At 48.5% G+C, this 14451-nt stretch overlaps 1 protein-coding gene across 1 annotated transcript in view; it reads left to right on the top strand.

Moving 5' to 3' along the window:
- Positions 1-14451, top strand: part of RSPH14 (radial spoke head 14 homolog) — a 398766-nt gene that overhangs the window by 382179 nt on the left and 2136 nt on the right. The window contains exon 5 of the mRNA XM_069215110.1: positions 14291-14427. Coding sequence (XP_069071211.1) covers positions 14291-14427 — 137 coding nt within the window. The remainder of the gene's footprint in view (positions 1-14290; positions 14428-14451) is intronic.

Raw genomic sequence — 14451 nt, 5'->3', positions numbered from 1 at the left:
ACAGATGGTGGATGGGCCAAGGACAGAAATTGACTCTCAGTGAACATCTTCGACTCCCCAATAATAGGCTGAGCCATGTGGTCAAGTCGATATATATCCACCTGTAACCAGAGTAGTGAAAGATGTTGCCCTTCAGCCCTATTCTTGGAGAGGTGAGCCAGCACCAAATAGCCCAGGAGGTGATTGATGCTGACAAGATGTGCTCCTTGAAGTTGACGTGGCTGGCAATACTCTCCCTGCTCTTGAGTACCAGTGAAGACCCAATCCAATTAGAGTCTTGTTTAGGTCACCTTTGGGGCCACTCGGGCAACACCTTGTGCATATACATGTGAAGATCAGGCAACAATGAAGGAGATGTTGGGCATAATCAGTGAATGATCTACAGAAAAGATGACTTTCGAGTCCCGCAAAAACATCAAATTGATAGATCAAATGAAAATATTCCGTAGTAAGGAAGGACCGGAGGGCTCACAATATCTTTGTAGTTTCCATACTGATGGAGTGCCTTGGAGTTTAGACCTGACTTTAAAAAGCTGTAACAACTTCCTCCGCGTCCCAAGTTCGGCGTTGTCTGAACACCAAAGTGCTATCTGAGTGCTAACATTGTGCATTCATCTGATTGGCGCACGTTTTCCCTGATTGCACACACTGCGAGTTTAGCGGTAAAATGACATGGCATGGGAATACTGCGTCCGTGATGTAGAGCGGAGAACCCGTCACCCAATGTTGCCAGCAGAAGGCAGGTGGTATGAACAATGCAATAAAATCTGCAAAAACATTCAGTGAAATTCTCACCGCACGGTATCGTGATTTCTCTCTTTTTTTTTTTAATGAAACGCAAACATCGGGGGGAATTATTTAGTGGTAAAGTTATTACTGCTGCCAGATTGTTCTGCATTATTCTGTGCGAGACTTAAAAGGCAACCAAAGAAACGTTTTTCCCACGTTACCGTTTGCTAGGCTTTCCGAAATGAAAGTAAATGTGGAGGTTTTGCAAAAATACAAGACGTTGGTTTTTCTTTTTTACAAACTTGGTTTCCAGTGTAATGAAACATATTTTTAGAATTCAGAAATTCTGCCCGAGGTAGACCTTTATTGGCCACTCAAAGATGCAGCCAGGAGAGAGACCTTTGAGTATGTCCTAAGTCTGCCTTGTGGGTCTGATTTCAATGATGCAGTGCTTAATTTGTAAACAAAAATGTTCCGGTGCCGGTGCCCGCAGCTGTCCTGTGAAACACAGAACATCAAGGCAGCGTAATAGTAAAGCTTTCTCGGGCCTCTTTAATCCATTTGCAGCCACTCCCTGCCTCTTCAGCTCACTCTTGCAGCCTTCTGCACTCTCCCTTTGAACGCTTTTCCTTCTCTTCCCCCGTTTTTCCCATATGTGTCTTTTGCTCGCAGTAAATGCTGAGGCAGAAGAATAAGCGCCGGCCCTCAAAAATAAGTATCGGTGCTCCGCACCGGAAACAAGAAGCACAAATTAAGCACTGCAATGATGGCTGGTTGTGAACGAGGTCTGTGGCTGTGGCTCGGATACAGTCCTTCCCTCAGTGTACGCCGCTCTCAGCCCCTTCAGCTCTCTGCTAGTTCTCATTTAGATGCTCTCCATACGTGGTGTACATCTGAATTAAATGCCACCGCCTGCGTGCCCACCAAAACAGGCTGAGCTGCGCACGTCCCGTTTTAGCAAGTGTTGGCTTCCCATCTGCTCCCGAGTTGATTTCATAAATGTTCTGCCTTTTCAGACTCCTGACATCTGCCTCTCAAGCTTTCAAGTTCTTAGCATTCTGGTGTGTTCTCCACCCCGGTCATCCATTTCTGCGCGGAGTGGTCTCATTGAACCACCCATTTCTGTACGGATTCGTCTTGTTGAACCATCCATTTCTGCGCGGAGTGCCCTCGTTGAACCATCCTATTTCTGCGTGGAGTGGTCTCATTGAACCACCCATTTCTGCGTGGAGTGGTCTCATTGAACCACCCATTTCTGCGTGGAGTGGTCTCATTGAACCACCCATTTCTGCGCGGAGTGGTCTCATTCAACCACCCATTTCTGCGCGGAGTGGTCTTGTTGAACCACCCATTTCTGCGCGGAGTGGTCTCATTGAACCACCCATTTCTGTACGGATTGGTCTTGTTGAACCATCCATTTCTGCGCGGAGTGCCCTCGTTGAACCATCCTATTTCTGCGTGGAGTGCCCTTGCTGAATCATCCTATTTCTGCGCGGAGTGGTCTCATTGAACCACCCATTTCTGCGCGGAGTGCCCTCGCTGAATCATCCTATTTCTGCGCGGAGTGGTCTCGCTGAAGCATCCTTTTTCTGCGCAGAGCAGTCTCGTTGAACCATTTAGCCCCTAGAGGTGGCCAATTAGGGTGTCCACCCTCTATCTGCCCCTCCCTCCCATGAGGGTCCATAACCCCATCAAACCATCTGAAACTGCAGTGCAGGCCTCACCTCTGTGCACTAGGCAGTCTTCCTGCACCGGGGAGGCAGAGGGGAGTGGGGGTTACAACTTCATTAATTGCTCATATGTCAAAACTGCCCCCAGAAGAATCCAGATTTCTTCTTGCTTGCCCTAGGGATGGCTGCAGGATGTGGGCCCCAGGGAGAGGGTGCTAGGCTAGCAATACTACTGAGGCTTTGGGTGTGGATCCTGTTGCCTAATGCCGGAAGAGGCCAGCCTCCACCACATTTTATTAAAACGATCCCTCAGATCTAGTGGGCTTCCTGCCCCTTTGGGAGCGGGAAGGGCAGAAAGATTAGGCTTTAGGAGTGTGGATACGGCCCAATGCCAGGATGAGCCTGCTCCTGCAACTTTTTCATTTATAAATTAAAACAGACCTGGTTTCTATTCAGCTAGTTGGTAAATCCCTCACTTTGCCACTTGGTGAGAGGGGACAGAAAGACCGTCTGCCCTTTAAATGAGCAGGTACGGCCCCATGCCAGGATAGGACAGCTCCCACCCCATTCTATTTTGTTTAAATAAATCATGGTGTTTATGGAGGGAGGCAGATTGGATGTTAAACTTCTAATCGCCCTTCCCGGGGGTGGGGCAGAAAGAATGTGGTCTCCCTAGAGGAAGCTTCTGACAATACCTGGAGGGCTGCTTCCTCCCTTGAAGCCATCCCTGGTGGCACTTGGGTGGATGCCTGGTAAGAGACTGACCCCCAGAGCAGGGATCCTCTAGCGAGAGGTACTACTGGAAACACAACATTCTCCCCTTTCCAACAGTATCGCAGCCTTGGCCATCGTTGATGAGTGACTAAGATGTGTCACCTAGTACCGCTCACTAGTTGTGACATCAACGGGCATGATATGCTGCATGTCATAAAGATCCGAAACAAAAGAAACATCTTGGGCTCGCAGTCCATGCTCTTTCTTTCTTTCCTCACAAAAAAGCGATTTTCTCCCTGCTCGAATTTTTACACAAAAAAAAGAAAATCCTTATGTGTGAGGACCAGAAACATTTTCTGTCTTGTGTGCGAGGACAAGTCATTCACATCCCCTACACTGAAGAGTGGGTTCTGATGGATACAACTACCTGTGGATTCCTCACCTAATGAATACTCCCATGGCGCCAGCATTCGACGGAAATCTTCTTACTAGTCTCTGCACGTCGACGAGGACGTCACTCTAGCCCACGCGACGCCGTCTGACGTCATACAGGCAATAAGAGGTCCTCGACGACGTGCCGACGTCAGTTCCCTTTTTTCCGTGCATTCGAAACGGTTATCTTCGAGGGAGCAACTGTTACTTTTGTGGTTACAGTGTATTTTTGCTGCGTAGTCTTTCGCTGTGGTAATAATGTCGCAGAGAAAGTCTGGATTCAAGCCTTGTCGTGAGTGTGGAGGCAAGATGTCAGTGACGGAACCTCATTCCGATTGCCTTTGGTGTTTGAGCTCCGACCACGACGTCTCGACTTGTGATTCATGCCAGCACATGAATCCAAAGGCCCTCAAGGAACGTGAGGCGAAGCTGTTTATGGCGAAATCGAAGGAGAAGCATCACAAGAAGTCTTCTTCACCAAGACATCGGCGTCATCGAGACTCCCGGCGCCGTAGAGAATCTCGGCGTCATTCGAAGGAGACTCGTTCCAGGTCTTCGGATCGGCGCCGAAGGACATGGGAGATCAGTCCCACGGTTACGCCGCATCCTTCGACGCCGTTGCCCTCTCCGGCGTCTCCAACTTCACCTGGACAGGCGTCGGTGATTGAGGTATTGGAGCCTCAGGTGTTTTCTCCGGCGTTGCAGACGTCGAGGCCGGCGTCGGGGTCGCCTCCGAGACAGGCACCCCAGTATCCGGCTTTTCCCACCCCTGGAGCCGATAGTTCCGCATTCTTGAATGCGATGTATGCCATCTTCCAACAGATGGCTCCAGGGGGTGCTCCGGCTGGGCCTTTGGCCTTTTCATTGGGTGATCCTGCGCCTCTTCGGCCGGCACCCTTTATGCCCTTTCTCCCTTTTGGGAACGTGGGCTCGGCGCCAGTGTCGGCGCCGGTGGCCGCTCCGGTGGCTTCAGAGGGATTGGCCCCGGGGATTTCCATCCCGTCGACGTCGGGATTTCGGCCTGTGACTCTGGTGGGTCCATCTGCTTCGACTGCTCTTTCGTCGGCGTCGAAGTTACCTGTGGCGCCGGACGCGGCGTCGGTGGCTTCTGAAGATCGGCGCCGATCTTCGACTTCGGCGGAGGCATTGTCGACTCCGCGTATTGAACAACGGCTTCATTCGAGGAGACGTGCTCTCCGTGTATTAGAAGAGCAGGAGTACCAACGAGCCCTGGAGGAAGGAGAGCTAGAGGACTCGGTGATGGGCTGCGTGGTCTGGAGTCGGCCAGTGGGCTGGACACTTCCCCTGAGTGGGATCTTTCGTCCCCGGGAGAATATACTGAGGAGGCTGCTTCCTTTCACGCAGTGGTACGGAAGGCAGCTAGTTTTTTGGACCTGCCTTTGCCGGTGGTGGAGGCTAAACAAAACCTTCTAACAGAGGTGCTACATCCGGCCTCAGCTGCGGCGGAGCCTCTTTTGCCATTTAATGACGCTCTGCTGGATCCGGTGTTAGAGGTGTGGAAGAGGCCGGCATCTTCCCCAGCAGTTCACAGAGCCGTGGCCAGGAGGTATCGGGCGGCTCCGACTGACCCTGGTTTTCTGTCTAGGCACCCTACGCCGGAGAGCTTGGTGGTGCAGGCCTCCTGTTCATCCAAGTCAGCGCCTGGTTCTTTCCCGACGGTGCCTGGGGACAGAGATTCAAAGAAACTAGAGGCGCAGTCCAAGAAGATTTTTTCGTCCTGCAGTCTGGCGTTGAAGGCCACCAACGCAACCTGTATCCTGGGGAGGTATATTCATGCTCTGATGGATGACATTTCCTCATCATTTACAGAGCTTCCCCAGGGTCTTTTGGATGTTGTTTCAAATGCCCAGGCTGCTGCGACCCAGATTATCCAGACGGGACTGGATACGACCGACTCGGTAGCCAGAGCAATGGGCACAACTGTGGTGGCAAGGAGGCAGGCCTGGCTCCGTAACTCGGGCTTTTCTGCGGATGTACAGTCCACATTGTTGGATCTCCCATTTGATGGGGACAAACTGTTTGGAGCCAAGGCTGATTCGGCCTTGGAACGTTTTAAGGAGAGCAGGGCCACGGCTAAGTCGTTAGGGCTCCAAGCTCCTTCTTCCACGGCCTCTTCCAGATTTTTCAGGAGGTTTCGTGGATTTGGGCATGGCTCTTCCTCCTCTTCCTTTCGGGGAAGATATCAGCAACCTGCCTCTTCCCATCTCTATAGATCTTTTAGAGGGAGAGGTAGGGTCCGCACCAGAGGAGCCTCTCAGCAGCACTCTGCCTCTTCCTCATCCTCTGGCGGGGTGCAGCAGGGGAAGCAGCCTTAGGCTTCCACCATTTCCCACTCACTCCTCTCCTGTAGGGGGAAGATTACAGCATTTTCTCACCAAATGGAAGACTGTTACAACGGACACTTGGGTTCTCAGTATTGTGGGAAAAGGCTACACCCTTCCCTTTCGGGAGTTCCCGCCCCTCATCCCGCCCCGCCCTTCTTATTGTTCAGAAGAACACCTCCTGTTGCTAGAACAGGAGGTACAAGCCCTCCTTTCAAAGGGCGCGGTGGAGTTGGTCCCAGAGCAGGAAAGGGGTCGAGGATGTTACTCAAGGTATTTCCTGATTCCCAAGAAGGATGGTCGTTTGAGACCAATCCTGGACCTGAGGATCTTGAATTGGTTCCTCAAGCAGGAAAAGTTCAAGATGCTGACCCTAGCACAGGTGCTTTTGGCGTTGAACAAGGAAGACTGGATGGTGTCTGTCGACTTGCAGGATGCTTACTTTCATATCCCGATACTCAAGTCACACAGGAAGTATCTCCGGTTTGTGGTGGGATCGCAGCACTATCAGTTTGCGGTCCTTCCGTTTGGTCTTACTTCAGCACCTCGAGTCTTCACGAAGGTGATGTCGGTGGTTGCGGCAGAACTCAGAAGGAAGGGGATAGCAGTATTCCCTTACTTGGACGACTGGTTGATCAAAGCCAAGTCCCCAGAGCTTGTGTCGCATCATCTGCAGTCAACAACCCAGTTGTTGTTCGACCTGGGTTTTTCGGTGAACGAGCCCAAATCTCACCTAGAGCCCTCTCAGCGCCTCCTGTTCATAGGGACAGTACTGGATACAACATTGGGTCGGGCCTTTCCTCCGCCTCAGCGGATTCAAGATATTCAGGATTTGGTTCCAATGTTTCGAAATGGAGCGGTAATTCCAGTCCTCAAGGTCCTTCGTCTGCTCGGTCTGTTTGCCTCCTGCATTCTGTTGGTCACGCATGCTCGCTGGCACATGAGGGCTCTTCAGTGGTGCCTCCGAAGGCAGTGGTCTCAACACAAAGGGGATCTAGAGAGTACTGTCAAGATCTCCAGAGATGCTGCTGTGGATTTGAAGTGGTGGATTGCAAGCAACAATCTTTCACAAGGAAAGCCGTTCCAGCAGTCGCCACCAGTGGCCACAGTCATAACGGATGCTTCCACTCTAGGGTGGGGAGCTCATCTGGGGGATCTGGAGATCAAAGGTCTTTGGTCTCCAGAGGAACAGATGTTTCACATCAATCTGTTAGAGTTACGGGCTGTACGTCTGGCTCTCAAGGCCTTCCTCCCTTCCCTTCGTGGTCAGTCGGTACAGGTCCTAACGGACAATACTACCACGATGTGGTACATAAACAAGCAGGGAGGAGTGGGGTCGTACCTTCTCTGCAGAGAAGCTCTTCGACTATGGTCCTGGGCAAAGGACCATCAGATTTGCTTGATAGCAAACCATCTGGCCGGAGTCTTGAACGTGCGTGCGGACAGTCTCACTCGCCAATTCTCGGCAGACCACGACTGGCGTCTCCATCCAGATCAAGTCCGTTTAATCTTCCAGAGGTGGGGGTTTCCTCGGGTAGATCTGTTTGCCACTCGAGAGAACGCGCATTGTCCGTTATTCTGCAGCCTCCAGTATCCGATGCAGGGAGCGTTGGGGGACGCGTTTCAAATAACCTGGTGCGGCCAGTTGCTTTACGCGTTTCCTCCCATACCCTTGATTCCTCGAGTATTGAGGAAGATTCGCCAGGACCGGGCTCTAGTCATCCTAATAACTCCGGATTGGCCAAGGAGGGTATGGTACTCCGACCTTCTCCAACTCTCAATGTGCCCTCCGCTCCGTCTCCCTTTCAGGGCAGACCTCCTCTCGCAGTCGCAGGGGCAGGTTCTACACCCCAACCTCCAGAGTCTGCACCTACATGCCTGGAGATTGAACGGGGCAACCTGAGTTCCTTCTCTCTCCCGCCTGAGGTAGTGGATGTTATATTAGCGGCCAGGCGACACTCCACTAAATCTATCTACGCTAATAGATGGTCTAAATTTGTTGCGTGGTGTGGAGAGAGGCAGATTGATCCTTTGCATGCTCATCTATCGGACGTTTTGTCTTTTGCTCTGTCTCTAGCGCAGAAAGGTTGTGCAGTGGCTACTATTAAGGGTTATTTATCGGCCTTGTCAGCCTTCATATGTCTTCCAGACCAACCATCTTTATTTAAATCCCCTATTGTTATCAGATTCTTGAAAGGTCTTCTAAATAAATATCCTCCAAAGCCATTCGTTATGCCGCAATGGGATTTGTCCTTGGTCCTGACTTTCCTTATGGGGTCCCCTTTTGAACCTATGCATTCTTGCCCCTTAAGGTATTTGGTTTTAAAAACAGTCTTCCTGATAGCTATAACATCAGCAAGGAGAGTGAGTGAGTTGCAGGCCTTATCAGTAAAGCCCCCTTATACAACTTTTTATGGGGATAAGGTGGTGTTGAGGACCAAGGCTGCTTTCCTCCCGAAGGTTGTTTCACCTTTCCATTTGGCTCAGGCAATTACTTTGTCCACGTTCTATCCTCCGCCTCATCCTTCCAAAGAGGAAGAAAGACTGCACCGTCTGGACCCTAAGAGGGCGTTGAGCTTCTTTATTGATAGAACAAAGGATTTCAGGCTGGAGGATCAGCTGTTTATTGGATACGTGGGCAAGAGGAGAGGAAAGGCAGTCCACAAGAGAACACTATCCAGGTGGGTTGTTCTTTGCATTAAAATCTGTTACTCTTTGGCAAAGAAGGATCCTCCTGAGGGCATTAGAGCTCATTCCACCAGAGCTAAGTCGGCCACTTCGGCCTTGGCCAGAGGTGTTCCTGTGGTCGACATCTGCAAGGCCGCAACTTGGTCGTCCCTTCACACTTTTGCAAAACATTACTGTTTGGATTCTGAGGTTAGAAGGGACGGCCATTTTGCACGGTCAGTGCTGCAGGATTTCTTGGTTTGACCATTTAGGCACCCACCGCCGGGCGTGGTACTGCTTTGGGACTCTATTCATTAGGTGAGGAATCCACAGGTAGTTGTATCCATCAGAAGAACGAGTTACTTACCTTCGGTAACGACTTTTCTGGTGGATACATTAGCTACCTGTGGATTCCTCACGGTCCCACCCGCCTCCCCGTTGCCTTTCTGGTCTTACCAAGTAATCCTTGAGTACGCTCCTCTTGGTCTTTGAGGGTGCAATAGATGTTGTATATATTATATTTATATATATGTATATATGTATATATCTTTGTGTATATACTTGATGTGTATATATATTTTTTTTTAAAAGAGAGAGTTATATATATATATATAAAAGATTTACAGTTATTCATGCAATGTTGTGTATTTTTACAATGTAATGGGATGTTGCCTTGCTCTTTCATTGCATTGCCTGGTTGTTCTCATGCACGTAAAAAATGATTGGTACTGACGTCGGCACGTCGTCGAGGACCTCTTATTGCCTGTATGACATCAGACGGCGTCGCGTGGGCTAGAGTGACGTCCTCGTCGACGTGCAGAGACTAGTAAGAAGATTTCCGTTGAATGCTGGCGCCATGGGAGTATTCATTAGGTGAGGAATCCACAGGTAGCTAATGTATCCACCAGAAAAGTCGTTACCGAAGGTAAGTAACTCGTTCTTCTAGCCTAGACTGTCAAAAAGATGACTATGTGTTTGTCTTGTTTTATATTGTGCATAAATACAGTCATTTGAAGAAGACGTCCTTTCTGTGCCCTGAATATACTTTACATCGACAGTCTAATTTTGTGTGGTAATAAGTGGTCTGGCCAACTTATAGTAGCCCATATGTTGCAGGAACTGCCTGTCAGCAATGTACTGTATGATTCAAAAGAGGAAAGAGATCCTCTGTGCCTCCTTCAACACAACTGTTGTTGGCGTGAAACTGTCCCACCACATGGCTCGGAAGAGTGCACCTCTAAGCTGAGTTCCCCCTTGCAGCATGCCTATGTAGTTTTGATTTTTGACTTCACTTAACAATCATGCAAGTGTACTGAGAGCCTTCTATGTAATGGACCAGACCGGGAGTGAGGATCTGCAGCCTGGAGGGACACACCAAGAGTACCCCTGATTTGTCACACCACTGTCACTTTATAGGACTGGGAAGAACTGGCCGAGATGATAGCAATGAATCGTAGGAGGGAGCAATCCTTTTTAGTTGTTGCCTTCGGTGGAAGAGTTGTCTATCAACTTCTCCTGTTTTAAAAAAGGTCTGCCAGTGTCTTTCAAGCCCATCATCATCTCTCTCTATAATGGACATGGGTGGCACAGATGTAGGGGCAGAAGGAGTATAGGGTATGAATGTCGTTCTGTACTCTCCGGCTGTACAGGCTGGTATCCCTTTTGGATGTCTGTGTGTGGATGACTGACCGATGGACGTTGAGGATGAGTCTGTCAGACAGGTAGCCCAGCTCACATTAATGGGGAATGGCGGAAATAAGCTCATTTTGAAGTGCAGTGACAGCACTGCCCCTTTTACTCGCTATTCTTCCCTGAAGCAGTGTTGCAGACAGTTTTGGACAGTGATCGGTCATGGAAGAGCTCTCTAGTGTTCTGCCATTGTTCCATAGCACCTGATAGAGAGCTCCCTGCTCAACCCCTTTCTTGCTGAATCTGCAGATAACAAGATGTGTCTGGACAGCCTCTGTGAAAGAGACCTGCTTGCTGAAACCAGACCGCACTTAAAATGGAGATACATTTATGTAGCTGCCAAAATATGGTGACTACTGGGTAGAAACCCTAGGTCAGTGCTCTAGACATTTCCATCTGACCAGTGTCCAGGCACTACAGAGAATACTTCCTGAGCGCCATACAGCTCCTGTGCCAGGCTGGGAACAGATCTGAAGTCCTACATCCTGATACAAATGCTGCTTGGAAGGCTCTTGTAGAAAGTAGCCGGCTCGCTGAAATGAGAAGCGGGTATTGCATCTATGCCTGTAGGAGAGCACTGCCTAGAAGCGAAATCCAGAATCTGGCGTCCTAGAGGTGGACCTGTGCAGGAGGGACTCGAATCCTACATCAACTAGTACCAGGAGGAAACAATATGAAGGTCCAGTCGACCAAGAATTTCAATGAGCCCCCTAGGTCTCTTCTTGTGTGCGTCCACTGAAGCTTGAGGACACTGAGCCCTTCCTCTGGGTGAAGGTGTAACACAGCCAAGGAACTTTAACCCACAACCTGCTTTGCATTTCTACTGTGGCAGCATAATCACCTGCGATGAAACTTCATGCAAGTGATTCTCCTGCACTGCGTTATCTGACCATGTCTTGTAGTCACAAAATCGGTGGCCACCTGCCCCCACAGGCAATCAGTAGTTCTTGGACCCAGGGATACTTGCATTCGGGCACTTGGTCCCATTTTAACCAGCTACAGGACTCCTCTGTGTTCCATGCCACTCCCCCCTCTCACGAGAATCATGGCTACTACGTGGGTGGGTTGTTCGGTCTATTTGATTGGAGGAACGCTTCGGTGAGTCAACTGTCTAGGGGAGTGCAGAAAACTGCTCCAATGAGGACCCCTCCCTCTGTGTAGCTCTGTGTACCAGGTAGCTGCTCTACCTCTCGGTAAGTGACACTTGATGGTCCTGCTTGAGGTGCATTCAGCGGCTTTGTGCTCATGCGTCAGAGGGTGGTCAGAGCTTCAAGAAATCTCAGTAGCCCTGAATATGCGCATCAGCCATGGCCAACCAGAGTAGGACTTTTTAGTGGAGATCCTAGCGAAGTATCTCAAGGGAATGTTACACAATTGGGTAATTGTTGAATTATTGAATCCCCTGCGTACAGCTGACCCTGATGCTAATTTTCATGTGTAGTCATTTTGCTTGTGTGCAGAATTAAAATACTTTTTTTGTTCCCAAAGACATATTGGTTGGGGAGTGATTTATTAACCATTAATGTGCGCGTTGAGTCTGTGTCTCTAGCCCACATTACCTCCCTGCGTAAGCCTCGCAACCTCTCGGATCAGGTGCTAAAGAGGTGCCTTCGGTGGTCATTTTTTAGATACAACAGTAAAGAGATCCCAGACCTACAACACCAAGCAGCATTACTTGATACAGTTGAAGCCAAGTAGCCTCTTTCTGCCCAGTGCCTCTTTCTGCCCAGTGCCTCTCGATCCCCACAAGGTCAGCCAGTTCCCACAGCGGTGTCTACATAATTTTAGTTTCTTGGATAAAACGCCTTTGGTTGAACTCTCTTCGAATGAGGGTTGTTAATGTGCTTTATAGCAATTGGCAGTTGCTGTTTTTATGCTCAGACATGTTTTTATAATTGCATTTATTTACTCAACTTGTGGAACAACGTTGATTGTCACTAGCATATTTACTGTAAAATCTGTGGGTGATGAAAGTGCATTGTAACATTTTTTAAACCTGTAACAAGTTGGCATGCTAATTGGCCAGGGCATCAGCCATGTTACCCCTATCAACCATGTTTGTCCTTTCTCTGTGACTGTTTATATGACTAACACAACCACTTGTGTAATCGAATACCATTTTCTGTGCTAACCGTTGTGTTTTTAATGATTATTTATAAAAAATATGTAAAGTTGTATTTTTATTTTAACTCGGTATTGTGGAATAGAATACAGTTTGTTTTTCTAAAGTGGGTCATTCCTGCAGCACTAGCTCTGCCTCCTACCTGAAAAAGTCTTCTATCTGGGCCACATGACCAAACTGATGGCCTGATTTAGATTTTGGCGGACGGGTTACTCCATCACAGCGGTGACGGATGTCCTGTCCATCGAAATCCCATAGGAAATAATGGGATTTATCTAATCTAAATCAGACCCTTAGTGTAGCTCATGCTATCATTTTGATAGAAAACATTTCCTTTACTCTGCTTGAATCTTTTAACTGAGCTGAACTATTTTAACATCCTTTCTTCTTCCTCTTGAACCTGCTCCTGTGGGCTAGCTTACCACCCTGAGTGGGGAATCACTTACTGGTCTTACCAAGCACCTAGTCACTTGGCATGAAGGCCTTCAGTCTTGCTGTGATGGTGAATTTTAATGTCTACACTGAGTTCAAACTTCATCCAACCCTCTTTGGACTGAGATTTTCAACTCCGGGCTGACTTTATTTCATGAGAAGATGGAGTGCATCCTAGACACAGTCTTTGTTCTTCTCTGCTTTGGAAGCTCTTAGTATCCATTCAAACCATCCTAAGTAATTTGCTCATTGATTTGTCTGCTGTGTCAGAGGAGTGCGTACAAACACTATCTTGTCTCTGAAGCAGATTTCCTGTTGTTATGAAGCTGTACACCCCCTCTTTTGCCTCTGTCTCACCTGAGGGAAATCAACCTCTGGATATTCCTTTGTTTAAAAACATCAGTGAATCTGAGCGTATTGAGCAATTTTCGTCCTTTACTCTTTTCCTGGTAAGGTCATTGAGAAAGCGATCGACCAATCATCTGCATTATTTGATTAAGTCTTGCATTACACTGGACCTGCCCAGTTGGGTTTTCTGTGTCGTCATGCCACAGGCACCGCGCAGGTCACTCATCTCGACAGGAACGTAGCTTGGCCAGTAAGATTGGGGGGATGTTAACTTCAGATTTTCCAACAATCAGGCTGGCACATAATCTTTAAATACATTATAGGACAAGGAGGGCTCATGAGAGGGGCTTAAGGGGCATCAGAAAGGGAGATTGATCCTAACTGATAGGGGTACTAAGTTAGAGAAAACACAATATTTTCAAAATGATCAACATTTTTGAAGACTTCCAAAGCAGATAAAAGGAGAGTGTCTCTGCTTTTTTGTCTGTGTATATAAAACTCCCTGGTGTAATCCGGCATCCACCTCACCATATGCGACTTAAAGCACCTGTACTCAACTACTGAACTGAAAATACATTTATTAGCGGAGCGTACCACCCCATCCCCCATACCCTCTGAAGCTACGCCACTGCATTTATAAACTAAAATGATCAATAGGAAATGGCCTCCTACCTACTCTGTCGTTTGACCAGATGCAGGATTTGAGTTTCTATATTTCTCTGTGACCACTCTCGGATGGTCATTATGCCTTCTCGCCATTGCCCTTTTAAGACTTTGGCTAATGAGGCACCGCAGAGTTCTTACCTTAGCCCACCAGGCCCCAGTAGCTTCTTTGATTTCTTTATTATGGCCCAAGTAGATGACACATAGGTTTTCTTGAACGTGCAAGTTTGGGTGATCTTTTTCAATTTGTGTGTATGGATGGATGTTTGGTGTCTGTGTGTGCACCCACTATGCAGAAGTCAAGAACATTTGCTTTGGCAATGCTGTTGATTATAGGTGATTTATTTTCTCATTGGATCCTGTGTAAAACAAAAAGAACTCACTCTAATTAGAAGGAATTGTTAATCATTTATTATGCCACCAGTCCTCTTACTTTGTAATGAATTTTACCTTCTCTCTCTCTCTCTTTCTGAATCCATCAGCGTGCCTATGGCTGGGAAGGATGCTGTATGTAAGGAAGAGGTCATCCCCATACTGGTGCAGCTCCTAGGTGACACAGACGCGGAGGTGCGTGCCAACGCTGCGGGGGCCTTGATGAGCGCCACCATCACTACTCCAGGTAAGAGTGGACAATGTGAGATCC

This window comes from Pleurodeles waltl, chromosome 11, assembly GCF_031143425.1.
Source record: "Pleurodeles waltl isolate 20211129_DDA chromosome 11, aPleWal1.hap1.20221129, whole genome shotgun sequence".
Taxonomy (NCBI): Eukaryota; Metazoa; Chordata; class Amphibia; order Caudata; family Salamandridae; genus Pleurodeles; species Pleurodeles waltl.
The sequence above is the reverse complement of the archived record's forward strand: the minus strand, read 5'-3'. Positions and strand labels throughout refer to the sequence as shown.